At 57.2% G+C, this 27,001-nt stretch overlaps 1 protein-coding gene and 1 long non-coding RNA gene across 2 annotated transcripts; one reads left to right on the top strand and one right to left on the bottom strand.

Annotated features, from left to right (window-relative positions):
• Positions 1-232: 232 nt before the first annotated feature.
• On the bottom strand, positions 233-4,605 carry LOC147649646 (uncharacterized). Its single transcript, XR_015278582.1, has 2 exons — positions 4,528-4,605; positions 233-276 (listed from the first exon to the last, which is right to left on the bottom strand). It is a non-coding gene; the product is annotated as an uncharacterized LOC147649646 (long non-coding RNA).
• On the top strand, positions 4,484-26,900 carry CUEDC1 (CUE domain containing 1). Its single transcript, XM_086860005.1, has 12 exons — positions 4,484-4,611; positions 15,845-15,955; positions 17,537-17,988; positions 18,467-18,594; positions 19,387-19,504; positions 20,893-21,076; positions 21,632-21,715; positions 22,466-22,555; positions 22,988-23,081; positions 23,253-23,311; positions 23,651-23,724; positions 23,935-26,900. The coding sequence occupies exons 3-11, from the start codon at positions 17,710-17,712 to the stop codon at positions 23,719-23,721; spliced, it is 1,107 nt and encodes a 368-aa protein (XP_086716131.1). The 5' UTR covers positions 4,484-4,611; positions 15,845-15,955; positions 17,537-17,709; the 3' UTR covers positions 23,722-23,724; positions 23,935-26,900.
• Positions 26,901-27,001: the final 101 nt, after the last annotated feature.

Here is a 27,001-nt window from a genome sequence, read left to right on the forward strand (position 1 = left end):
CACTGTTCTTACTCCAGGTGTGTAGAGGTCTTTGTTTTGGCCCTGTGTAGAGCCCGGCGAGCACAGCCAGCCCGCCAGCGCATGTCCCCAACCCCGCTGCCCCGGCCCCGCTGCCACCTCCACACCGTCCTGCATGTTGGGACCTGTAGCTCCCCAGCCATCTCTGTCATCCCTGGCCACGACACCACCTTGCACCAGTTTCCCCAAGTAGGTACAGCCTTCTGGGTCTGGGTAACCACAGTGATGACCCTTAGATGAAATTTGGATATCCCTGAGCTTAAGGAAAAAAAAAAAGAGAACAAAAGCATTAAAAGCCAATATGAAAATGTGTACTAGAAGTGGTTATCTATGAATTACTTACAATAAACAGGTGTGAGACTTAATTGTATGTTGTCAATTACTGCAGTATTGACAGTGGGTCCCTTGTACAGCCAGCTGTTATTTTTATCCCAGCAGTGTAGCAGTAGAATAAACACATTAAACACCGGCAAGGAAATTTTTCACCGTGACAGAGGCTTCCCAAACCACTAACCACGGTGCTCTTAGCGTGGTGTAGGAAAAGGGCTGTTTCCTTTTTATTTTATGTTGGTTCTGCTCGACTGTACCTGGTTTATGTCCACAAAGCTGCATTAGCTAATTGTCGACCTGTTTCATTTGTACTTGGGTAAACATTTGCTTTGTACCGTGTATTAATGGGTCCGAGGTGTGCTCCTCCGCTGTCTCAGTGCGGACATTGACTTCGCTCTGTAATGCCATCCTTGCAAATACATTAAGCTGTTTTTCTGACAAACAAAAGCTACCTGGTCCAGTAGTTTATATGATGTGCATGCTCCCTGCTGATCCGTGTCCGTGCCCGTGGCGGTGCGGCCGGGGATCCGCTGGCACCTCGCGCCGCCACAGCGCCGCCGAGTTAAGGCTCTAAGAAAATGGTGGATGCGAAGAACAGATGCTCCTGTTACACCGAGTTAGTTTCTATGCAGCTGATGCGCTTAGCCTAGTTTATTTCATGGAAACTTTTAAGCTGGATGGAATCCAACATCCAGGGAAGCCTATTGCTGCCGCTGGTTCGAGTGGGGTTTATATCGAGCCCATTCAGGTCTCCGATTGCAAGGAGTTCAATAGGGGGTTTATTTTTTTCCTTCTGAAGTTTCCGTAAGCATTCAGCGTGAGGTGAATGGCTTAGTGCCGGCCGGGAGTCTGAGAGTTGCGTTTTGCCTTGGAAGGATGTGTGCCGTGGAAAGTCAGAGCAGTCAGATGGAGGGCACGGAAAGGCGTCCTCCGGGCAAGGAGAGCCGCGGGGCAGCGGCCACAGGGACGTAAGTATTGCAGCACAGCCAGCCACGCTGCCAGAAATGCATATAAATGCTATAAAAGGGCTGCTTTTCTCTTTCTTTGGAACACCCCAACACTTCCAGAGAGTGTTTGGGGTCAAGAGAAATTTGGGATTCAACCCTTTTTTTTGAAGAGTTACACCTGAGTTGTAAATTGGGAAGGTTCGGTTCAGTCACGATGGATCAGAGAGAAACACATTTTAGTCTCAGCGTATGAGTTTAATTCTATTAGCCCTTGATACAAATAAAACTTTTTTTTCTCTCTTAAAACAATTTTTTCCTTAGAGAGGCAGAAGAAAGAAGTATTTTATGTGTTTGCATTTGTCCACAAGAGGTTTAAAGAAAACCACCCAGACCCCAGTAAACTGTTGAGCTGCAGCAATCCCAGGTTACATAAAGGGGCCGGGGCTGCTGAGGATTAGCCAGGGCATTCCGGGTGCTGATAAGCCTCCAAGTTCTGCTCACTCTTCCCTCACTTTTATTTTAGAAACAGCCACTCTGAGCTGCATCCCGAAAACTGCCTGGGGTTCACTTTCAAGGCTGTCAGGGTCAGATTCCCACCAAAGAGAGAAAATTGGAGTTTAAAGGACACTCAAGTTTTTAAAGCATCGAGCGCTGTGGTAGTTTTTATCTCAGGGTCCCTGCACAGGAGCCGAGTTGTTGAGAAATGAACGACAGTTTCTCACTGCTGGGCCCTTCCAGAAACTCCTGCCCTGCTTCATTGGTAGCTTAGTTTATCCATCTCAAAAATAGATTAAACAGTATTTTCAAAAGGCAGCTATTAAAAGCACTTCAAGTTTTTAAATGCCATTGGGGTTTCAGTGCATAAATGAACCTTTTAACCAGTGCTTTCTAGGAGAAAAAGTGTAAAAATAAATCTCTTTGTCTCCTAACTGTCAGAGAATAAATCAAATTAAACCTGATCCCCTTCTACCTATTTGTATAATTCAGCATGTTTATACTTCTTGCTTATCTTTGGATTGTTCGCTCCCAGCTCCCAGAGCAGCAGCTGAGGGATGACAGAGGAACTACGTGCTAATTTTTATGTCAAAAATAGCTTTCACCTTTAAAGGCACACAGCTCAGTGGCTGTTTTCTAATTACAAAAGGAATGCCAAAGCTTTTCCCTCGAATCCATTTTACAGCTGTGTTCAGACTGGACTGTCAGCCCCTGGTTAAAATTGAGTGCTGAGGTCCTGACCTAGAAACAAACCTTTTTTGGTATTGCTTTGGAAAGAGTATTTCAGTGCTGGAGGAGCTGAGCCAGGCTGTCCAGCCAGCTCCCTCCACACGCCTGGCGACAGCGGCAGCCTCGCGTCCTTTCATCACACTCTGCATCGCCCCAAAACCCAAATCAGGACCACTGGACAAGCCAGGCTTATGATTCTTAAAAATAATAACTTTTTTTGGTTTTGTTCTTCAGGTTTCTGGGCTAATCTGGTGGAATGTGTCCTGCTCTTGGTGGGGGATTAGAATGAGATGAGCTTTGAGTTTCCCTTCCAGCCCAAACTGTTCCATGTTTCTGTGATTTTTAGAAGTCCCAGCTTTTCCTTTAGGGAAGCATCAGTGCTTTCTGAAAACCAGACATTTGGCATCTGCAGTCACAGGTTGTGTCAGAGCACAGACCTGTGCTTTCCTTGCAGAGCATTTACAATCACTCCCTCCCAAGCCGACCCATTTAGTCAAAAATAGGGCATTTTCAGGATGTGTGAAACCTTTTGTTTTCCAGAGAAGTCAGAAATATTCCATTCACCTTTTCACCCAGTTGTTCTCACCAGCTGTCAAGATGAAACCATTTCTGTTCTGTGTTTTCTGTGCAAGGTTTGTTTCTCAGGGAATTACCAATTTTGTTGGAATTGGCTGAATTAAATTCATTATTTTAACTCTTCATAGTTGTGTATTTCTATGCCCATTTCTTTTTACTTCCTAGCATCATTAGCAGCTAAGACCCATATCAAAGGGATATAAAATTGCCTGTTTTTCCCGAAACAAGCCTGGATTAGGAGGAGATTGCAGCCACCAAAGCTCACTGCAAGGCGCTGTGCCTCCAAAGAGTCTGATCTGCGCTAACTTGGGGAAGAGAATGATGAGGCACATGTTCAGTACACGCTGAAAGCCGAAGGTTTGCCTCCAGTATTTCCACTCTTGCTCTGTGTTCCCTGTCAGAGCCTTCCACGTCCTTACCCAGGACTGCTCAGCTCCCAGACACAGATGACATGATGGAGTGGGACAAATCTCAGCACGAAGAGCTGTCCTGTGAGAGCTCTGGACCATCCCACAGCTGTGCTTGGGCTCCAGCACCCACAGCTGTGCACCCGAGCAGTCTCTGGCTGTGGCAGGGTGCTGTGGGAGGCCGTGGTGCCAGAGGTGTGGAGTTCTTCCTGCAGCATGTCTGGAAGGTTTGGAGAACCACGAGGGAAGTGGAGGCTCTGAGCTGCTGCTGTTTGTGGTCTCGCTCTGGTCTCTGTGGAATGGGAAGTGTTTGCCCTGTGTAAACGGGCTCCTGTAATTCGTAAGAGGAGATCGCTTCCCATCCTGAGCTGTCAGCCAGAGCACGCGATATGGGGACGGCTGTTTTCTGTCTGCTCCAACTGATACTTGGTTGTAACCTCTCTGGGATGCTCAGCTGTGGGGCAGCAGTGCTCTCTCCCCTACCTTACCACGAGACTGGAGGTCCAGGCTCCAGGAGCCTGGGACATTCCAAAGGTGTGGAAGAGGCTGAGAGCCAGCCTGGAGAGCTGGGATCCATCCATCCATCCATGGGATCCATCCGTCCATGGGATCCATCCATGGGATGCTGCTCCCCCCACACACTGGCCCCCAGGCCACTCAGGGCCAGAGGTGCCGACCTCATGGCTGGAGGCGCAGGGGATGCCTGGGGACAGCGAGGGAACCCCGAGATCCTCAGGACCCGGCCAGGGCTGTCTGACCTCGGGGAGCGGCGGGGCCGGGCGGTGCCGCCCCGCGGTGCCCCCGGCCGGGCCGAATCGAGCTCCGCTCTGCCCCCGGGGGGACTCCGGCCCGGGGAGACGCCGCAGTCCCGAGGGCCCCGCACGCCCCCCGCCCCCGCAGCCTCTCGGCGCGGCCCCGCTCCCCCCGGCCCGGCCCGGCCCGGCCCCGGCCCCGGCCCCGGCCCCGGCCCCGCCGCGCCGCCCCCCGCTGCCGGGCACGGCCGCCCCCGCCCGCCCGCCACGTACGTCTCCCGTCCCGGCTCCTTTCCATGGTTCCCGGCGTGACTGGAGCCGCCCGCCGCCGCCCCCGCAGCGCGGCGCCGACCGCCGGTAAGGGGGGGCGGGCCGGGGCTCTTTGTGCGCCGGGCCGGGCCGGGCCGGGCCGGGCCGGGCTGAACCGGGCAGGGCTGGGGCCGGGGCCGGGCCGGGCCGGGGCGGGCGGTGCAGCTCGGCCTGCGCGGGTCGGGCCCGGAGCCGCGCGGGCCCCGCCGGGGCTGGGGGAGCGGGGGCGCCGCCGCCTCGGCCTCTACCGGGGCCCGGGCGGAGCGCCGGGGTCGGAGCGGGGGCCGCGCCTGTTGCAGCCGCCCGGCCGCCGCTCCGGAGCCGAGCAGCGGGGCCCGCAGCCCCGGCACGGCCCCGCCGCTGCTCCGGCTGCTCGGCTCCGCCGCGGAGGCCGTGGGGCCCCGCGGCCGCCGGGCTCGGGAGGGTCCCGCGTGCGGAGCCCGCGGGGCGGCGGGGGCGGCCGAGCCCAGCGGCCCGACCCGGGGCCGAGGCTGCCATCCCCGGCCGGAGCCGGGCGCGGCCGGCGGGCTCGGCCGTGGGGCTGGACCCGCGTCCCGCTCAGCCCCGCAGCATCGCCGGTCCCCGAGCGTGACCCCTCCCTGCGCTGGAGCTTTGGATTTGCTGGCTTCCTGCTGCTGGACATCGTCCCTGTCCCCTGCGCCGCGTTCATGGAGCAGCACACCTCACACTCTGCCATCCCCGCCGGGTGGGTCATGGCTTGGTGCAGGAATTGGCGGGGCCCTGGTGTGCCACAGCAGTGGTGGTCACCTCCTGGGTGACCAGGGTCATTTGTGAGCCCCCGACCCGGTGCCCAGCTCAGCCACATCTGTCATCCTCCATCAGGATGGAGGGCACCGTCCTGCCAGGCTGATCCTCACCTGGGGTTCCTGTCCAGCGCTGAAATTGCTGCCAGTGGGTTGTGGGCAGACAGCGATGGAGAAGGAGTAAAGTGCAAGTCAGCGCTCAAAGCAGTGCTCTCCTGCCGTCTGTCTCTCAGGCGGGTTGGAAAGGCTCTTTTTTATTATTTTCTTAAAAAGCAGTGGAGTCGCACCTCCTCCTCCTCACACCTCCTCCTGCTGCTGCCACTGACAACAAACATGGGGGCTGGAGCCGTCAGGATTTCCACGGGAGAACCACCATCCTGGGCTGACCCCCGAGGCTGCCGCTGGGGCTTTGCTGGCGGGGCTGCCCCGCGGCTGGGGAAGCTGTGGCTTTCCTCACATCCTCCTCCTCCATCTCCAAGAACGCAGGCTGAAGCGGCGTCTGCTCCGCTGAGAAGCTTTTTGTGGTTTTCACTGAGGTTTTCCTGTGGAAGCGCTCGGCGGGAGTGCGGCACTGGGGCAATGAGACCCCAGGGGAGCCCTCTGGGAGTGGAGATTGCCTGGTGCTGCTGCTGGGGGGAGTGGGAAGCTTCTGGTGGTCGTTATGGCAGAGGAGACCCTGCCATCACCTCCTGGTAGCTGTGCACCTGATGAGGATGTGCCTGATGCTGGCAGAGCCTTGTGCACCAATTCATGGCCACAGCCCATTCCTGGTGTCAGAGCAGCCAAAATTATTTCTGTCAAAGGTGCCCATCCTCTTCCCAGCTACAGAGTTCCTGGGAAAGTTTGGACTTTTCCAGCATTTTATTACAAAAGAGTTTTCAAATGCCAAAAGTAAGAGAACAAAACGCGCCGACACCTGACCGCGTCGGTGGCGCGGCCGAGCGGCTTTGCCGTGGTGCCGGTGCTGTGGTTCCCCGAGCCCCGGGGAGCAGCAGCAGCATGACGGTGGGTGCTGGTGCTTGTCTGCCTGCAGCAGCAGCCTCTGCGGGGCACAGGTAACGGGGCATGCTGGCATTCCGAGTGGGATGGCCAGGAGGGCATCCGAAGGGTGATTCATGGTCAGGGTTTGTGCCGTGAGGGTAAAATCTCGGGGTGGGACATGCGGGAAGGGGGCTCTGCCCTAACCCTGTGGGTGGACTCGCTTGCGGGGTGCTCGTGGTCAGAGCTGAGAGGCTTTGGGGCAGCACAAGGTGATGGTGATTATAACTGGTAGCTATAAAATAAGAAAAAAAACTAAAAACCTTGAAATAATAGCACAGAGCCCTTCACAGGTGTGCGAGGCAGAGATGGGTCCCTCTCTGGTTGTGGTAGCAATATCTCTGTCACCGTGGCCAGGCTGGCAGATGGACACTGGCTGGAGCCTCACCTCTGCTCAGTGCCACGGGGCTTGTGGCAGCGGTGTGGGGACCAGGTGTGCCCAGGTCCCTGTTTTGTTCTGCCCGTTCCCCGGGGCCAGCACGGGAGCTGGATGGGCACAGCCAGCCGGTCCCTGCATGGAGAGGGAAGGAGAAAGCAACCCACCCAGCTGGGTGGAAAGCTGGCTGAAAATAACAGGAAATGAGAACAGGGGGAACATCTGGGTCCAGCTCTTGCACCACTTCCGACGGGCGCGGAGCAGCTGCTGCCTCTGCGCTCCTCCGTCAAGCATCCTCACCGCTGGAAGCGCGGCTGTCCCGGAGCATGGGCCACCAGCCACCCTGTCCCCTGTCCCGGGGGTCCCCCGGAGCTGGGGGAGCCGGGGGGACAGGCTGCGGTGCCCCCGGCCCGCCCCGCCGGCCGCCTTTGATGCGGGTGAGTGGCAGGTCCATTGTGGCCTCTTTGTGCCTCCCTCGCTTCTCCAGGTCCGCACAAAACCTGCCATGGAAACCAGAGCCAGCCGCTGCCCCAGGAAACCCGCAGGCGCAATTAGGAAATGCAAATAGGAATGCAAATCCCTTCCTCGCCTTCCTGAGGCTCGGAAAGTTGTCCCTGGGCCACCGATGTCCGCAGGCCACTGATGTGGCCAGGCTGCTCAAGTGCCCATCTGTGGGGATGGGGAAGGTGTCAGAGCAGGGCCAGACAGGCAGAGAGAGCTGGAGTGAGCTGCTTTTGGGGAGCCTCAGGCCCTTTTTCCGGGCTCCCCACTCTCGGTGGCAGCAGGACCGGGGCATCTCGACCCGTGCTGAGCGGTGACTCATAGGTGACAATATGACATTGACATTTTTTCCATCCTCTCAGTTGCCCAGCAACAAACAAACAAATAAGTGTGTTCTTAAAACCCAGAGTAACTGCCTTGCAGGAACTGGCCCCTGGCTGGGCCTGAGCATGTCCCAGCCCCTGGGGTCTGCCTGGATCTCCAGGGTTGTTTTGGGGAGGTAGAACTGTCTCACACCCCTGCTTGGGGGGTGTGAGCCTGGCAGAGGGAAGGCAGGCTGCCCGCTCAGCAGTGAGGACCCTCCTCACCAAAACACACTGAGAATAGATGGGAAAGGAGGTACAATCCACCCACAAGTAACTCCAGGAAGCACAAACTCGTCAAGTCTTCCTTTCTAGGTGGCATTAGGAGCACTGGAGATGCTGGCTCTGCCTTGGCGTCCCCAGAGCAGTGTGTGGGTGGAGTGGGGATAATGGGGCCGAGGAGGATGGAGAGTGGAGCAGTTAAGGGCAGATGCTGATCTGAGCCGTTGCCCTCCCTGGAAGGAAACAGTAAGGTTTTCTTCTCCATCTGCTGGAGGAGCCATAACTTGGAGCCAGGAGCCAAGGTTGGCACATGGAGGGCATCATCCACAGCAATAATCCATGTAGGGAATGGCAGATCCTTTATGCCCTGATCTGGGCCTAATCTACAGCTGTGCTACTTAAAACCAAGCCTTGTAATGGCTTTTATTTTTCCAAGCTACAGCCCCTGGGTACTTTCCTATCGGCAGCTGGAGTGGTGTGGGATGTGCATCCCCATTAGTGGTACTTTTTTCCAGCCCTAGCCTGCTTTTATTGCTGGGAAATGAGCTCTGACTCCTGGAAGTGGTATTTCTTCCTTCTGCCTGACAGCTGGTCGATCCCTGCCCTCGCTCTCACTTCCCCAGGGAAGGCACACACTGATGGGCACACAAACACTCCGGGATGGAGCCTGTCCTTGGCTCAGGGAGAGCAGGGCTCAGCAGGGGGAAAATAGGGAGATCATCTCCAGAAAACGGAGAGAAGCGTGGCTGAAGCTCTGGTGATGGAGATGGGTCACGGGGAGCACGTGCTGGTGCCGTAAGGCAGAGGTGGGGATGGGGGACAATCTTTGGGGAGGATTCCCTGCTCCTGGAGCCTAAACTGTTCCTTCTAAAGTCCTTGTGGCTTTTAACCTCCCTGGCTGGTGATTGCCACGATCAGTGCAAATCAGTTGGGATGGATGTACCTGAATTAGTTATGCAAACTTAAAACTAATGAAAGAGAAGCAAGATGGGATATTGGGGAAGAGTGTGACCTGTTGTGGCTGGGCAAAGGGGAATCAAGCAGAGCCACTGCTGAGGGTCTGGGTCCCTTTGCCACCCAGACCTGGGCTGTGCTGGCACAGGAGTGACTCTGCTGCTGAGGAGACTGAGAGTTTCTCTGAGCCTTGGCCTGGCTTCAAATCCAGGTTAGCGTCCTGTGTAATTTCTGTGATGTGCTGTGATGGAGCAAACTCAACCTTCCTCCTTTCAGGGCTTTTCTCCGCCCCACAGTCTGGGCTGTGCCGGGATGGAGCAGCCTGTGCTGGTTGGCAGCAGGGGCCTGACGTAGGGCCTTAATTAAATACCTGTCCCTGGTGAGGTGTAGCCTTTCAGGCAGGTTCTCCTCTGCTGAGCAATGTCACCCGGCACGAGGGGGGACAAAGGCCCGGTGCAATTACAGCGTGACACCGTGTCCCAGGACAACGAGGGTACGGCAGCGCTGGATTGTTGGCTCGGCGCTTTCCCGGGATAGTTTGCATCTGCCATATGGCTTAGTGACTCATAAAAAAACCCTCCTCTCTTTGTGACTTAATTAGTCCCTTTCTTCCCTGGCTCTTGGCTCGCCGTGCTGGGAGGCTCTGTGGGATGAGCCAGGCTGCGGCCGGTCCTGCCCTCACGGGCTCATCCTGGGTGCCAGGGATGGGTGACCACAGGGTGGCTGGTGCAAGGCAGGTGACATCACTCAGTGACACTTTTTGTGCCATGTGTTACTGCAGTGCCGTGGTGCAGGGGGCTGGCACTGGGGGATGTGAGGGAGAAGCCCTCATCCTCTCCCTGGGGACCCTGGGGGCTGTGGATGTGGTGAGGGAGGTGCAGGACCTTCCCACCACACACATGGCGTGGAAACCCAGGGCCTTTCATCCTCCCTGGCTGTGGTTTGGTCCCCGAGGGAAGGGGATCGCAGCAGCCGCTCTGTGATCACCTTTAAATCTTCTCAGCAGCCCCTCTGGCCAGGGGCCTGTCCTGGTGAATAATTCACCGTGTGCTGGCAGGGAGAGTTTTACTCCACTAATTTTGTTTCCATAGAAACTGGTGCGGTCTGTGCTCCAGAGCTCTGGGTGAATCAATACAGGATTTTTCCTTTGCACAGTGAGCGACGGCCCTTAAACCCCGATGGCAGGAGAGCAGCCACCGGAGATGCTGGAGGCTGGGCCTGCCGTGCACAGCCTGTCCCTGCTTGTCCCAGCCTGTCCCTGCCTGTCCCAGCCTGTCCCTGCCTTTGTGGGATGCCCAGGGCCAAATCCTGCAGAGATGCTCTGGGGCAGGGCCAGCCCAGTCTGATCCCAGTCCATTCCAGTATGTTCCTGCTATGCAGAGAGATGGAGGGGAAGGGACTGCCTCTACTCAGGTTCTTTCTCCCTTTTTCCCTCCCATCCTTTAATTTCTGTGACCCTTGACCTATAATGGCAAATTAGCAATTGGAATCAGCCACGCTAATTATCCAGGGAGCGGGGCTGACCCTGCCCCCAGCCAGGTCCATGTTCCCCAGCTCCCCAAACCTAACCCAAAAATTGCCTGGCAGCGAGTCCTCCACACACCCTGCCCTGAGCCCGGTCCCCAGGGAATGCCACACACCTTTGTGCCCACAGTAATTTTTATTTTCTTTCACTCCCAGCTGCTTCCCAGCGCCTTTCTGCCGAGCTGGGAGCACAGAGGGAGAAGAGGAATAAGCAGTTAAAGACGGGTTTGTGCGATGAAGGGCGCCAGGGGGACAACAGCGGGCACAGAGCTTCCCTCCTGCCAGCCTTGGGGATGGGTAAAGTGAGGCAGGGAGTCGGGGATGGGTAAAGTGAGGCAGGGAGTTTGGGGTGGGTAAAGTGAGACAGGGAGTCAAGGATGGGTAAGGTGAGGCAGGGAGTTGGGGATGGGTAAAGTGAGGCAGGGAGTTGGGGATGGGTAAAGTGAGGCAGAGTTGGGGATGGGTAAAGTGAGGCAGGGAGTTGGGATGGGTAAAGTGAGGCAGGGAGTTGGGATGGGTAAAGTGAGGCAGGGAGTTGGGATGGGTAAAGTGAGGCAGGGAGTTGGGGCTGGGTAAAGTGAGGCAGGGAGTTGGGATGGGTAAAGTGAGGCAGAGTTGGGGATGGGTAAAGTGAGGCAGGGAGTTGGGATGGGTAAAGTGAGGCAGGGAGTTGGGATGGGTAAAGTGAGGCAGGGAGTTGGGATGGGTAAAGTGAGGCAGGGAGTTGGGATGGGTAAAGTGAGGCAGGGAGTTGGGATGGGCAGTGAGGCAGGGAGTTGGGGCTGGGTAAAGTGAGGCAGGGAGTTGGGATGGGTAAAGTGAGGCAGGGAGTTGGGATGGGTAAAGTGAGGCAGGGAGTTGGGATGGGCAGTGAGGCAGGGAGTTGGGGCTGGGTAAAGTGAGGCAGGGAGTTGGGATGGGTAAAGTGAGGCAGGGAGTTGGGATGGGCAGTGAGGCAGGGAGTTGGGGATGGGTAAAGTGAGGCAGGGAGTTGGGATGGGCAGTGAGGCAGAGTTGGGGATGGGTAAAGTGAGGCAGAGTTGGGGATGGGTAAAGTGAGGCAGGGAGTTGGGATGGGCAGTGAGGCAGGGAGTTGGGGATGGGTAAAGTGAGGCAGAGTTGGGATGGGTAAAGTGAGGCAGGGAGTTGGGATGGGCAGTGAGGCAGAGTTGGGGATGGGTAAAGTGAGGCAGAGTTGGGGATGGGTAAAGTGAGGCAGAGTTGGGGATGGGTAAAGTGAGGCAGAGTTGGGATGGGCAGTGAGGCAGGGAGTTGGGGCTGGGTAAAGTGAGGCAGGGAGTTGGGGATGGGTAAAGTGAGGCAGGGAGTTGGGATGGGCAGTGAGGCAGGGAGTTGGGATGGGTAAAGTGAGGCAGGGAGTTGGGATGGGTAAAGTGAGGCAGGGAGTTGGGATGGGCAGTGAGGCAGGGAGTTGGGATGGGTAAAGTGAGGCAGGGAGTTGGGGATGGGTAAAGTGAGGCAGAGTTGGGATGGGTAAAGTGAGGCAGAGTTGGGATGGGTAAAGTGAGGCAGGGAGTTGGGATGGGTAAAGTGAGGCAGGGAGTTGGGATGGGTAAAGTGAGGCAGGGAGTTGGGATGGGTAAAGTGAGGCAGGGAGTTGGGATGGGCAGTGGGCCATGGGCAGCGCTGGCCGTGCCGCAGTCGCGTGCGCCCTTGCCGAGCTCTGAGCTGAGCTCAGCTGGGCCCTGTTTGATGTCGGCACTGAAAGGCAGGGGAGGAAAGGTCACCGACAGCAGCCACCTCCCGCAATCATCTTATATCGGCCTCTGCTTTGGGCCACCTCTTGGATCTAATTTATTACACCTTGATGCAAGATAGAGTTGAACAGAGTCGCAGTAAAACCGTACAAAGGGATGCCGGGTCACTTTAATCGCTCACACTTGCTTGACCTATTTTTTTTTTTTAATCCCTTCCTGGAAACCTTATTTCATGTTTGAATTCCCTCAACTATTTTAGGAATGTCGTCCTACCAAGATCAAATTACCTTCAATGAAACCAGCGCAAGGCGGCCTCGCAAGGCAGGCGACTCCTGGAAGAGGATCTAGTGCTGCCTCATTAATGTGGGCTTAGTTTGGGGCGGGGGCTGTGCTCCTGCCGTGGAAAACGTGTGAAAGCCGGGGATTAGCGCTGCACAATGCCGAGGGCAGGGGGCTGGCACAGAGGGCTGGGGGCACCGGGAGCCCCCGGCAGCCCTGAGGATCCCGCACTGCCAGGGCAAGGTGGGTGCTCCGAGGGGTCCCCGGCGCTGCCCCGCCTGGCTCTGCAGTCCCAGCTGAGTTTAAAACCCCCCGGGTTTTTTATCGGGGTTTTGTTGGTTTAGGAGCCAGCTGGGTGCTTTGGAGAGCTGACATCTGGTCGGCTCACAAAGGGCTGCCATAAATCTGTCCGGGAGGAGGGCATGGCCAGCCCTGGTGGGAGAGCAGCCGCTGCATCTCTGCACTGTGGATATTGAGTGTTCAGAGCTCCACGGGCTCCCCAGGAACGCAGAGACCACCTGGGCAGGAATGCTGACCGTGCTGTGCTGGCATTGGGATCTCTCCATGGCTCTCCTGGTTCCTCTGCACTTTTCCATAGAGCCCAGAGGGGAATTCCCTGTTGCAGAGAGTTACGTGCTGCACAGGTTCCCAAGCAGGGCTTACTTGTGCTCGCCTTCCCTGATTGCTGTTGCTTTTGAAAAGGGCTTAAACCCAGCCATTTTAATACGCAGTAGAACAAGTACTAAAGGAGATCCTCAGGTGCTTATTTGTTTCCATGAGAAAGGATTTGCTCGGAGCAATTTTCCCAGGCTGTGGGCCCAGGAGGGGTGCACAGCATCCCCTGAGGCAGAGAGGAAGGTGACAAGGGGATTTAGGAGAGACTGGTAGGGGCCCGTCCTGCACATCCTTGGTGTGTTTGGTGGTAAAGAATAGCATAATTTCTGTTCCTGATCATTTACTTTTCATCCCAATTTCAGTCCTATTATAGTGACACCTGCAGCTGCTGGGCAGTCACATTCCCACACTCCTCGTTCCCACATTGAGCAATCCCTGTGCAGGGGCCTGGCTGCAGCAGAACTCAGCACATCTGCTCTGGACAGAGCCATTATTTCTAGTTTAACATCCTTGAGTTTTGAGACTTCTTCCAAGAGTCTTCCCTCCAGGAACTGGGGGAGCTGTCAGCCCTTTTCTCCAAATAATCCTGTGCATGGAAATGCTTTTGCACGTCTGTTCTGCATCCCCAGCTGAGGCACCACAGGCCTGGGCTTGCAGGCACCCCGGGATGGCCCTGGGGGCTGGGGAGTGCAGGGCTGGGGGGACCCAGCACTCGGAGCTGTCACCCCCATCCCGGCTCGGGTGTGTTTGCTGGGCTGATCCATGAACACAGCGTGGCAATAGCAGGGGACAAGGGGCTGGGCAGTGTTTGAGCAATCCCATCTGCTGGCTGAGCCGCAGCAGACTCTGGGGAAGGGAACATTCTCGTTTGCACTTGGTGCCAAGGCTCTTCCCTGAGCAGAGAGGGCTGTGAGTGATCAGTCCTGATGCTTTTCCAGCTGCTGGCTCCTCGGGTCAGGCTGTTCCTCACGGAGCTGAGCAACTGCTGCTTCCAGCACGACATTCCCGGTCTGACCGACCCCTGGGATTATCCAGCTGCTCTTCCCGGGCAGCTGAGGGCTGGCAGCCTCCACTTCACACCGTGCCTGCTCCAGAGCTTCTTCCCTCCATGGGAAGAGCCCGTTTTTGGGAGGCACTGAGTGCCTGCTGCTGGGGCTGGGTGAGAGCAGCCGTCCCCAGGCAGGATGCCAGGGGCACAGGAGGATGCTCCTCCCGGGCTGTGAGCATTATCCCTCCCCAGGAGCCCAACTGGGGCATTCTCCTGGCTCTGGTCTCCTCCTCAGCTCTGGCAAGGGCGGCTCTCAGTTGTGCAAGTGACTGGAAGTTTGGGTGGGAGGAGAGCAGAGTGAACCCCTGGGCTGGCAGGGGGGAGCTGCCACGGCCAGCTTGTGTTTGGTGTATTTTGTGCTTTTGAGTGGTGAGTTAAGGGCAGGGGCTGCAGCCAAAGATGTGCCGGTGCCTGAGCACAGTGTGCAGTGAGACAGCAGCTGTGGAGCTGTGTAGGAAAGTGTCCTGTGCTGTCCTGGCTATGCAGTGACACCAAAACACAGCGTTTTCAGCGCCAGCCCTGTCCCAGCGTGTGGAGGCACTTGGATAAAAGCTGGTGTGGATGTGGCATCGTGGCAGCCCCTCCTTGCCCAGCGCTGGGCCTGGCCCAGCCATGTCACTGGCACTTTCTCCATGGCACAGGGCGCTGCCAGGACAGCCAGCAGTGCTGGATGCTGAGGTGCCTCAGCTGGGGTGAGCCAGGACCGGACACTGCCAGGACAGGAGGGTTTATCCTGTGCTGCCAGGGCTGGTGGAGGCACAGGGGCAGTGCCAGCCACACCAGTGTCCCTGCTCTCTGTGACCTGTGGCACGGGGACACGCGGACCAGGAGCTCACAAAGCCTTTAAGCTCCTCCTGTGATGGGTGCAGCAGAAGGACGAAGGATTATGCCTGTGCCTGGGTTTGGTGGATGAATAACAGCATTCAGGGTCCTTTTGTGGGAGCTGTTGTCAGGCAGGGAGAAAACTGAACAGGCAGCAGCCGAAGGAGTCATCACAGCCTGGTTCTGCACAGGAAGGGAAGAGGAGCCCAGCCCGTGCCCCCAGTGGGCTGCAGTCACACGCCAGCTTCTTCTTTCCTTTTTGGGAAATCCAAAGGATTTTGCTTTCCCTGGCATCCTCCCAGCCCCTCACTGACATCACCGAAATAAGGGCCAGGAAAATGTTGAGCCCCTTCCCCAGCTGCCGCCGGGGTCCCGCTGCCCTCTCCACTGCTCATCTGAACGCTGCTGCAGACACGCAGGAATTGGGGAGGATCCTCGGAACACCTGTTGATCTTTTAAATCAACTCCTGCCAACGGGGCCACTTGCTTTTCCCCGGGTTTTAACTCATGCTGGTGTAGTGATTTGCATTTCTTTGGATTTGCAGCTAGACTTTGAAAAATAGGTTTAAAAGCCTTTAGGGCATGTGAACTGCCCTGGTCTGTGCCTTCAGTAGTCCCTGCCAGACTCGAATTCCTGGGGTGTATCTCAGGGCAGGGAAGGTCCCAACACATTCCCTTGGGACTGTTAGAAGCCAGATGTGCAGCGGAGCCTTTCTGGTGTAAAATATCTTGTCCGCATCCCTAATTTTGTTCATCTTCTGACCTGGAGATTTCCATGGCTCAGCAGGTTGCTGTGCTCAGAGCTGGTGCTGGCAACAGGAGCCCAGAGGGCTGGCAGGGGGATTGCCAGTGCCTGGCACAGCATGGCCCTCATGCTTACAGGGAAGCTTTTAAATGCACACTCAAGGTCAAATGCTGGGAGACAAAGCTTCCCCAGCCACAGGTACTTTGGTTACTTCATGGAGATCTGGGGATTTGCAGCCTGATTTTGGGGGGTTATTTTGTTATTTGAGGTTAGTGGGCTGGCACAGCATTGCTGAGCCTATGGTTCTCCACAGGAACTCTCATCTCCATCTGTGGATCTTGTGTGTGTATCCAGTATAAACCGTGTTCCCGTGGCTGTCCAGGCTCGTTCCCCATCTCTTGGAGTAGCCAAATCTTGTAAGGAGGTGTGTACCCTGTGAATGTGTTACAACTCAATTTAATACGTGACTAAACCAGCCATGCAATATTGCAATTAAAGTATAATTCCAGAGGTGTGAACAATGCCGGCTCTTTGCTGGGAATGAGTCAGGGGAGCGGAGGAGGAACGGAGCAGCAGTGTTTTATTAATTGACTCCAGTGGATTTATTTGTCCTCAGTGAATAGAGCCGGGCAGAGCTGTCGGAATTGTTCCTGCTCTGCTCGCACAGCGCTGCTCCATGCCTGGCTCCTGGCAAGCTGATCCTGAGAATTACTGGGATGGGGACAGTTCCTGGCTGAGTGACCAGTTAAATGGATATAATTAGTGAGCAGGAGCGAGCCAGGGGCTCCTGGTGCTGTTTGGAAATGGCCCCTTGTGCCTGACAGTAATTCTGCTGCTGCTTTTCCCTGGGTGCTGTCCTGCCTGGGAGCATGTGCCAGGGAAGGTGGCACTGGATGGCCCCTGGCACCGTGCCCAGCCCAGGGACTGAGGTGCAGCGACTGGTTGGGTTCTGGTGTTAGCACAGGGCTGCTGCTGTGGTGCCTCCAAATGCAAATGCTTCCAGGATTACAAAAAGCCAAGGAAGGAGAGCAGAGCGTGCCTGGAGCAGGAATCATCCCCATGATTCCTCTGGTACTGAGCCAGAGCAGCGCTGTCCCTGGGGATGGGGGTTAAGCAGTGTGGCAAAAAGTGAACTTTTTCTCCCCGAGTTCCCGCTGAGTTCCCCGTGTATTGCAAGTGTGTTTCATTCTCAGCAGCCCCTGGAAGCCTCTGGAAACCCTTGGAGAAGCTCAGGGCTGTGGGCTGGCACAGGGGCCGAGCGCTGGGGACACGGCTGTCACACACGGTCTTGCTGGGCAGGGGAGAGCCCAGGTGACCTTCAGAGGTGACCGCTCCTCTTAATGGCTTGGAATCTGATTATACCATTTTGCTAAGAAATGTGCTTGGCACGTTCTTCTGCATTAAATACCATTTAGGGACAGTTATCCTGAACTCTCTGCCTGCCGCTTAGGAAAAGGCCTTTGAAAATGATATTATGGATCAAAAGTGTTCCTGGGGTAATTCTGTTTCAAACAGTGGAGTTAATCCAGAACTGAATTTGGCCCTGCATTTTCAAACGAGAAGCAGTAGCTGTATAATCTGTTTATGGTTTTAAAGTGAATGTTAATCTTGGATTTGGTGGCTTTTCCAAAGGGTCGATTTGCCGTGCTGCAGAGCATTTTAGCCCCCCGCTCTGACACTCTCTGAGCTGACTCCATGTTTTATTTTAGAGAGTGATTGTACTGTGTTTATAAATACATGTCAGACCTGGAAACGTTAAATGTGGGTAGCCCTGGACAGTGGAAGTAATGCCATTTTTCTTGCCTTGCATTTTGTTGGTACAGCTCCTGGCGAGGCACATCCACGCTCCGGCGTGCCGGGCCCGCCGCAGGGATGGCTCATTCCCACGAGGATGCGGTGGGATGGGTGGAACAGCAGGGGAACCTCTGGGTGCTGTCCCCTGGGTGACTCTGTGCCCTGGGTGACTCTGTGCCCTGGGTGACTCTGTGCCGTGTCCCCTCCGCAGGTGGGAGGATGCAGCCGTGTGCCGGGGGCTGACGTGCGGAGCCGCCGGCCGCGGGGAGCGGGACCCCCGCTGCCCACCCATGGTCCCGGCTGGCAGCCGGGGCAGCCCCCCGTGAGGAGGGCCACGGGCACAGCCGGGAGCAGAGCACGCTGAGCCCCCACAGCCGCCCCGCCATGACGAGCCTGTTCCGCCGGAGCAGCAGCGGCGGCGGCTCCTCCGCCCAGGAGCTCAACAACAGCCGCCCTGCCAGGCAGGTGCGGCGCCTGGAGTTCAACCAGGCCATGGAGGACTTCAAGACCATGTTCCCCAACATGGACTACGACATCATCGAGTGCGTCTTGAGAGCCAACAACGGCGCCGTGGACGCCACCATCGACCAGCTTCTGCAGATGAACCTGGACGGCAGCGGCTGTGACGACAGCTCGGACTCGGAGGACAGCATCCCCCCCGAGGTAACCCGCGAGGGGTCCCCTGTTTGGTCTCTGGCTGCCACAGCTGGCTTGCCGTGAGTGGGCACCTCAGTCTCATCCTGCCTCCTCCTGCCTGCCCATGGTGCTACTCAACTGCTGCAGGCAGGCAGAGCTTTGAGTGCCCGGATGAGCCGGGCCAAAAGTTGTCTTGGGCAGTGCTTCAGGCTCAAGCCAAGTGTCCTCCCCGCTCTCCCTTGCCCCAAAACCCAGCAGAGACCCTTCTGCTGCTGTCAGAGAGACTCCCCGGGGCTGTGTGCACCAAAGGATAGGCTCACCTACCCTCTTCCCCTGGAACTCCTGCAGACTCCACCAGAACCCCGCTGGATGCAGGAGGTCCAGTGCCAGGAGGCTGCAGCAGCATTCAGCCTGTGCCATCCCTGTTTTGCTGCTGCACGTGGGGCCCTGGCGTGCTGGGGAGCATTTCCCTGTCCTGCCCTCACCCCATCCTCTCACCCTGCAGATCTTGGAGCGGACCCTGGAGCCGGACAGCTCGGACGAGGAGCCCCCTCCTGTGTATTCCCCTCCCGCCTACGAGAGCCAGGCCTTGGGCAGCCGCTACCCCGGTGCCCCACCCACGCCCCCGCCCAGGTGAGCCCCAGCCCCGCACAGCTCCCGCTCCTGGGGCACCCTGTGCCAGCACACGGGGGTCAGCTGGCCCTGGCACGGCCCTCTGGCCCTGCTGCTTATAGAGCCGAGCGAGACAAAGCCAAGGGAGTTGAATGAAGCTCACAGCTGGCTCAAAAATGCCACGGACAGCTGAAGGGCCGGAAAGCTGCTCCGGCAGCGTGTGGAATGGCAAAAATCAGCTCCTGGGGGCGGAGAGCGCTCGCCTCTGCTGGAAAACACCAGGTGCTGGGCAGCCGGCCCCGCTCCGGCTCCTCGGCACACACCTGTCCTGTGGGACAGCAAATGTGAGCCCGGGGCACCTCTGTGCCAGCCCCTGCCCTCTGCAGGCTGGGTGTGACCTCTGGTGAGAGACGTTTGTCAGCTTCGTGGGCAAATCCCTGCAGGGCTGGGGCTCTGCCAGGCTGGTTTTTGGGAGTCTGTGAAACAGGGAGAAGGAAAACCCAGCAAGGCTTGAAATGCAGCTCCCAAAGATTCCAAACGCTCTAGGAAAGCCTTTCACTCTCCAGAGCTGACACTAACGCTGCAGGTTTGGGGTTTTGTGCTGGGGTTTTGTGGTTTCCAGGACTGCTTGTGGAGCTGGGCAGGCCCTGCTGTGCCAGGCCCTGCTGTGCCAGGCCCTGCTGTGCCAGGCCCTGCTGTGCCAGGCCCTGCTGTGCCAGGCCCTGCTGTGCCAGGCCCTGCTGTGCCACACTGCCACAGCAGGTGTTGCTGGGTTTCTCCTCACCAGAGGTGCTGCCTGTGCTTGCCCCGCAGGACGGACGCGCCCGGCCCCGGCAGCACCGCGCACTACAGGAACTGGAACCCGCCGCTCCTGGGCAACCTCCCCGAGGACTTCCTGCGCATCCTGCCCCAGCAGACGGCCGGCGCACAGGTGAGGCTCAGCCACCCCTTCCAGCCCTGCTCAGTGGGCTGGCATGGAGCGCCATCCCCCTCCTCAGCCACCCCGAGCTTGCAGCACCAGCACGCTGGAAGCAGCTGGGTACCAGGTGTGGACTAAACCAACAGTTTTCAGAGTGTGTCCTGTTCAAGAGACTGAAGTGGGCAAGGTGTGAAAGAGCTCTCAGCAAAGCTTTGGTATTTTTCCTGCTGTTATCCCAGTGATTAGTGCCAGAAATGCCACCGTGCCATTGGCACCTAATATTTTCAATTATTTGAAAATTTTGCCTGCTGCTCTGGGGAGGATCAGCAGGACCAGGAATGTTCCTAAGGAGAGCAGCACTGCCAGGGCACTTGAGGGCTGCTACAGTGGAATTTGGGTGGGAAACCTAGTACAAGCCAGAGGATTTGCCCCTGGGAAATCAGAGTCCTCATGTGCTCCATGGTTGTTTTAAGCCACAAGGTTTGGGTGCCTGCAGCAGAGCAGGCAACAGGCAGCATCCCATGGGGAACAAGGGGCATCCAGATCAGCTCCAGCCACAATCCAAGGCATCCCTCGGCTCTTTGCTAACACAGGAACCCCTAAATGGATCCAGCACCCTTCTGGTGTGGTGAGGGACTGAGGGGGCTGCAGGTACCCTGCTCCCCCCTCCCGTTTCATCTCCAAAGGCAGCCTGCCACGTTTTCATGAATGATTGCTCTGCAAGTTGAGCTCCACAGGCTCTATTACCTTTCTGGGAATAGGAGCGTGCCAATTCATTTGGGCTCAGGGGGAGGAGAGGAGCAGCTGCCCTTTTCTTTCCCCAGTAATTGTGTGCTTTTGCTTTTTATGGCTCTCTGGGAGCAGCTACAAATCAGATAAATATTGTAGGCAGGGATGAGGCCGTGCCGCAGCGCGCGGCTGTGCTGCTCCCCAGGTGCGAGGCGTGACGTGCCTCGTGCAGGGACGTTTGTCAGCAGGACATTGCAGACTCTGCTCTTTAGAGATGGGAAATAAAGCAGCCATGCTGCTGAGACCCTTCTCCTTCCTCCACACCAGGTGCTGTTATGGCACAACCCCATGTTTTAAAGTTAAAACTCCGTGCTGGCCTGCGCTCTGCAAAAGGAGCTCCAAAAGGTTCCCAGTGGGATGTCTGTCCCCTCTGCCCTGTCCTCCTTCCCAAGGGGCAGAGGCAGTGATGGCCTGTCCCCCTTTGTCCCTTTTGCCCTGGGCTGTTGGGTAGGGGAGGGAGGGTCCCCTCGGCGAGCAGCAGCTCGTGGCCACCGGGGCTGGGGGAGCTGCGGTATAACGGAGGGACAGAAGGCCGAGCTCAGCCCGGGGTGCTGCTGCAGGGACCCCCTGAGCCTGGCACCACCCCAGCTGTGCCACGTTTGCCTCCCCAGGGCTCCCACAGCTGCCGGCAGCCTGTGCCACGGGGGCTGGGCTCACGGGGCCAGGGCTCCCTGGAGCAGGAGCGGCGATGGAAGCAGTACTTGGAGGACGAGCGGATCGCGCTCTTCCTGCAGAATGAAGAGTTCATGAAGGAGCTCCAGAGGAACCGGGATTTCCTTCTCGCCCTGGAGAGAGGTGAAAAAGGCCTTCAGAAACTTCTGCTTTTTGGGCATGTGCCCTGCTGTGACACTGGCTGCTGGCAGCATTGCCCTGTCCGTGGGATCAGGGCTTGTGCCAAAGCAGAGCCGGTACAGGATGAGGCCGGGCTGGGGGCTGGCGGTCTGAGCTGCCCGCACTGGTGGGCTGCTCCCTGGACTCCTGCTCTCCTGCCCCTGCCCACCCCTCTGCAGCATCTCTGGCAGAGCCCAGCAGAATCCATAACAAGGAGCTTTGGAAATGTGCTCTGAGCCCTCCCCAGTCACCTCAGTGGTGCTTTGCAGGGTCCTGGCAGCACTGTCACCGCGGGTGGCAGGAAAACCACGGGTGTGCTCATCGTGTGCTTGTGGTGGGTGGGCAGTTCCTCTGCTGCTGCGGGCTCCCATCAAAGTGCTTGTGGGCCGAAACAAAGCCCCAGCTCCCTGCCTTGCCACCAGCCTGTCCCTCGGCAGCCACGGGGCTCAGAGGGGAGCAGAGCCATGTGCTCTGCCTCGAGGGTCTGATCGAGCGGGTGCTGCGCTTTTTGCTTTTCAGATCGATTGAAATATGAGTCAAAAAAATCCAAGTCGACCAGTGTTGCTGTCAGCAACGACTTTGGTTTCTCCTCTGTATTATCAGGTAACTTCCAAGACAGATGTGAGCATTGTCTCTCCACAGCAGGTTCCCCCACAGCCCCTGCATTCCCATCCCTCTGCCCAGCTACCTCCAGAGTGTCTGTGGGGGGAGGAAACTGGCTGATCCCTCCCTGCTGCCCTCCCAGCATGGGAGAAGAGCTGGTGGGTCAGGGTGGATGCTCCTGCCCTCCCCACATAGAGGTGCTCCTGCATCCTGCCTCCATCCATCCCTGCCCTCCGTGCCTGGGCTGCAGCAGAGGATTGTGCCTGGAGGCATAATGACTGTTCCCGGGTAATCCTGATTAACCTCGGAGCAGAGCAGCTGCCCAGATCAGAATTAGAGCTGCTGTCTGTCGATGGCCCCGCACAGGGTTGGGCCAGCCTGGGCAGCCTGGCAGGGCTCCAGCTGGGCTCACCAACCTGGCAACAGGGACATGGGTCTCTGCTCCCCCAGCCAAGCTGGGCTTGCTCCTGACCCACAGTGCAGTACCCAGAGCGCTCTGGGGGGAATTTGGGGCTGCTGACCCTGGAGGGAGGTATTGGTGCTGGGACTGATCACCCCTGAGGATGTGCTGCCAGCCCATGGCTCTGCACCCCTGGGCCCAGAGGGTCCCCATCCAGAGCCAGCCCCACATGCCAGCACCTTCATCCCAACTGCTCTTGCCCAGCTCTGCCCTTTGCTGGTGCTGGAATTGGGTCATGGAAGTGATTTGTCCGAGCCCCCCTCACCAGTGACCAGATGTTTGCCTCACAGGTGACGTAGCTCCCTCTGCAACCAGCGAGGCCGGCGGTGCCGTGTCCGACGATGCCTTATTCCGAGACAAACTCAAACACATGGGAAAATGTGAGTGGGTGTGCAGGGCCCGAGCTGGCAGGGCTGGAGGGGAGCTGGGAGTGGGGTGGGCAAGGGGAGATGGCTGCGGTACCTGGCACTCTCCCAAACCTTTCTCTGAGAAGTCACAGCCTGCTTTTCCACCACAAACTAGACCAAGGTCCTTGGGCGGCCTCAGCTGGGCTGCAGCACTGGGAATGCTGGGAGGGGTGGGTAAGGAAGGTGGTGAAAATCCCAGCAAAAGGGTAAAACATCAGCAGCTCTTAGCAGGGACCAAGGTGTCCCTGTCTCTCTCTCCAAGTCTGGCAAACCCAGGGCATCGCCACACGCTCTTGGGGAGCGGGTGGCTCTCACACCCTGGCCCTGCCTCTCTCCTCCCCACTGCCCCTGGCACCTTTGGGAAGGGTCTTTGGGCAAGACTCTCACCCTGCTGCTTCCCTCCAGCCACGCGCAAGAAGCTGTTTGAACTCGCCAGAGCCTTCTCCGAGAAGACGAAGATGAGGAAATCAAAAAGAAAACACTTGTTGAAGCACCAGGTGTATCCTGAAAGGGGCTGCAGAGCTGTGGGGCAGGGGGGGGTCCTCACTCAGGTGCTCCTGGGGGCTCCCCAAGGGCACCTCTGTAGCTGGAGCATGGGCTGGGAAGGGTGACCATGGTGCCATGGCCACGTCCTGGCCCCACAACTGGTTTTCCTTAGCGGAGGGCGCAGGATGGGGACAGCAGCTTCCACAGCAAATCTTCTGGATGACGTGGAGGGACATGCATATGGTAAGGAATGCTGTGCCAGGCCGTGCCTGTTCTGGGCATGCTGTGCTTGGCACGGCTGGGTCCCGTGGTGCCTGGCCCCGCATCACCCCAGGGCTGGCGCAGGTGTGAATGCCTGGCAGAAATACCCCTGTGGGCCAGAGCCTCCATCCAGTGTTCTCAGGCTTGTTCTGGTAGAAACTTCCTAAGTCCCACTGGGAATTCTCACTCTGAGCAAGGAAACCCTGCCCTGGGGAAAGCTCGGCTGCCTCCCCCGGGGGCTCCTCCCCAGAGCTGGGACCGGGGTGCAGTGGTGCCCTGGTGTGGAGCTGGCTATAGCCCCCTCCTGCCTCTGCCTTTCAGATGAAGATTTCCAAGCACGGCGGCAGCAGCAGCTCCGGGAGGAGGAGGAGACGCCGAAGGCAGGGCAGTAAACGGTGAGAGGCACTTGGGGATGGATGATCACTGCGGTGTGAACGGCCTGGCCTGGCTGGAGGAGCAGCCATGAGCTTTGGGCTGGATCCAGAGCGTGTCTGGGTGGGGACGAGCCCCATCAGTGGCCGAGGGTGCCGTGGCTGGGACAGCCCCAGGTGCTGTCACTGTGTGGCTGAGGCTGAGCATGTGCTGTTCTCTTCCCCTCCCTGCAGGTCCCAGCACTGGGGGTTTTTGCTGGCACAGGACGTGCACGAGGCTTCAGCAGGAGATGGCTGAAAAAGGAAAATCTCACCCAACAAATCACCCAGATTTTGGCTGTTCCCCCTCTGCTGCTGTACTCCTCTGAAGTACAAGTATCGAAGTGAGGCACAAAGTTTTCTTACCAGTGGTTTGAAAACAACTTTTCCTATCGAGGAAATCAGCCAAAAAGGAAAAAAAAAAAAAAGGAAAAAAAAAAAAAGGCGGGCAGCTGCTGCGAGCGGCTGTGGAGGAGCCAGGGGAGCTCAGGCTGGGGAGGAGCAGCCCCACCTGCTCTCTCGGTGCAGGAGGAATGAAATCAGTCTGAAATCAGTTGTACTAACGAGGATGCACTCACACGTGGGGTCTGCTTGGCCGGAGCACTCCTGAACATATCTGTAGTGGTCTGATGTAACTTCACTCTGCGCACACCGGAACAAAAACCACGTGAGAAAGGGAAGCTAACAGCTGTTGTCTATTATTGCTAGGAGTAATGAGCAGAGATTCAGATCAGGTAATAGTCAAATAATATAAATTGTTTATAAAGGAAAGGCCTTCTTTTCCTAGGCATTTCACTTTGAATTAAACCTTTGCCTTCGGCATTGCTACAACTGCCTTGAAGTTGGGAAGATTTGTGCCACCGTGGGGCAGCACCAAAGGCTGGATTTCACACCAGTTTAACCCTCACTGATGGAGCAGGACACATCCAGCCACGTCTGGGGTGCTAGGGGTGGTCCTGGAGTCTGGAAGCTCCAGGGATGCCCCCAGGGATGCTGTAGGTAAGAGGCAAAGCCTGAGCCAGGGGTTGGCAGGGCTGCTGGAGGTGTTTCCAGCACAGAGACTTTGTACCAGGGCTTGGGGGCACCGCTGCGTTTGGTGTGGGGCAGGAGCAGAGCCCCTGCCTCGTGCCCACAGCGCCAGAATCCTGCAGCTCTCGGAGATGCTGTCAGGCTAAAAATAATTACATAAACAAATTCCTTTGCTGTGTAAGTAATGAGTGACGAGCGTAAAGTCAGAATTCGCTCCCGCCAGCACATTTTCTTCTCCTTTATCGGCACAGCATTCCCTGCCAAATGCAGGAGGTGGCTCTAGACGTGCCTGTTTCACTCTCTGGCTCCCGCCAACCAGCACAAATGTTGCAGGATTGGAGCTGTGAAGGCGGCAGACGAAGAAGCCCCAGCCATCAGACACTCACGCAAGTGTTTTCCCTGCCTCTCCGCAGGGTTTGGTAACAAAGTCCCCCTTGCAGGCGCTGGCTCCCGGCGGGCTCCTCTTCAATCCCAGCAGAGCCCATGTGCCTTTGAAGTGGACGCCAAGAGTTCCTCCCCCGCCAGCGCTGCAGCTGCTGCACCTGTTGAGCGCTGCTGTCCCCGCCAGCCGTGGGGATCGGGGCATCACTTCACGTTCTCCTGGTTCCTGGCCAGGGGCAGGGCTGCTTCCAGGTGTCTGGGGTGCTTCCAGGTGTCTGCAGGGTCTGGGTGATGTCTCCATAGCACAAAACTCTGCTGCAGCACCAGTGCTCAGATGAGTTCTGGGGTGCTTAGGGCCAGGGCAGGATGCAGTGGGCTGGGAGCACCCTGGGATGCCAGCAAGCTTTGGGTTCCTAAAATCAGAGCAGCAGAATTGCCATCCCGGCCAGCCCACACCAGTTTTGGTGTCCTCTCCTTTGCTTTTGAAGGACTGAAGAGCACATCCTGAGTCGTGACAGCAGTGACAGGTTTGGGCCAGCCCAAGCCACACTGGCTGTCCCACAGCGTGCCCAGGCTGCTCTGCCCTGCCCAGGGAAGGATGTGGGTCTGGAGGAACACCTGGCTCGGGGTGCAAGGGGCTGTGGGTGAATCAGGGAATGGAAGAACCTCTAATCCCTGTGTGGGACTTCCATTCTGAGAGTGCTGAAGAGGAGGGGCTCCTTCCCTACCCTCTGATGGCGCTGGGGGCCGGAGGAGGCTGCTGTTACTCCTTCCCAGTCCAAAGCAGCTCTGCATATTTGGAAGAAAATCAAACTTGGAAGCAGATCAGCTTGTCACCATTCCAGCGCCTCTTAGCTACCGAGGGATTCAGTCCCAGCAAAATTTCCATGAGCGCAGGAAGCACCAAGGGGCGGGAAGGGAATTCTTTCCCAGAGCAGGAGGTGCTGGCAGGAGGGCTGGGCTGGCCCGTGCAGGGTTCAGGGATGGGCTGAGCTTTCCTGAGGCTGGCACAGGGCCACAGGTGAGTCCTGCTGCACCACTGGCTTCAGGGCAAAGAGGGGGACCCTGCCCCTCCCCAGGCTGCTCCTTAGGGGACACGTCCTGAGTCACCTCTGTAAGCCAGCCGAGGCTTGTGGTGGAGCAGTCCCGGGCCAGCAGCTGCCTCTGCTTTCTGAACACATCCCCGAGGTGTCTGGCACCCTCTGCTCCCGCTGAGAAAGGGACAGCAAGGAAAGGTGGCCGGGGGCCATGAGCTGGGGAGGGGGCAGGTGGGTGCCAGTGCCCAGCCCCACTGGCTCTGACCCTGCACCAAAAACACCGTGGCCACCACAGGGCCCTGGGCACGGCTTGGCCACCACCCCCACCCAACAAGTTGCCCTGGAACATCCCAGGCCCGGCACAGCCTCTGGATGATGTCACTCTGTAGCCGTGGCAAAATATCTTGGAGGCACAAAACATCATTTTAATGGAGCGGGGTTGTTTTTGTGTCCTGTAAAACACAAAAAGTCAGGTCTTAGGAGTGGAACGGCCACAAACCTGGCTGGGAGCCAAATGCATTTCTTACATAATAATGTACAATTCTCAGTGATGTTTGTATCATTTCTCTACAAAAACGTTTCAAAAGAACAAAACAAAACAATCTGTGATGTCTGTGAGTGTGGTTATTTGAGAATTTATTTCCATAAGTGATTTTTTTTCTTAAAGATGTTTAATAGTAATTCCTATAATAAAGTCCTGTTGTACTATTAACACATATACACGTATATTTTTTAACAGTGTATTTTTCTGCTCTTTACAGGGGGAAGAAGAAAGAAAGGGGGCTGGGGAGGGAAGGGGCAGCTCTAGCCCAGCT

Source organism: Cyanistes caeruleus, chromosome 21, assembly GCF_971803275.1.
Source record: "Cyanistes caeruleus chromosome 21, bCyaCae1.hap1.1, whole genome shotgun sequence".
NCBI lineage: Eukaryota > Metazoa > Chordata > Aves > Passeriformes > Paridae > Cyanistes > Cyanistes caeruleus.

Coding starts and splice junctions, on each gene's coding strand:
- CUEDC1 (XM_086860005.1), top strand. CDS start 17,710: ATGACGAGCCTGTTCCGCCGGAGCAGCAGCGGCGGCGGCTCCTCCGCC. Junction 19,505..20,892: donor AGCAGACGGCCGGCGCACAG/GTGAGGCTCAGC, acceptor TTGCCTCCCCAG/GGCTCCCACAGCTGCCGGCA. Junction 21,716..22,465: donor TTTCTCCTCTGTATTATCAG/GTAACTTCCAAG, acceptor TTTGCCTCACAG/GTGACGTAGCTCCCTCTGCA.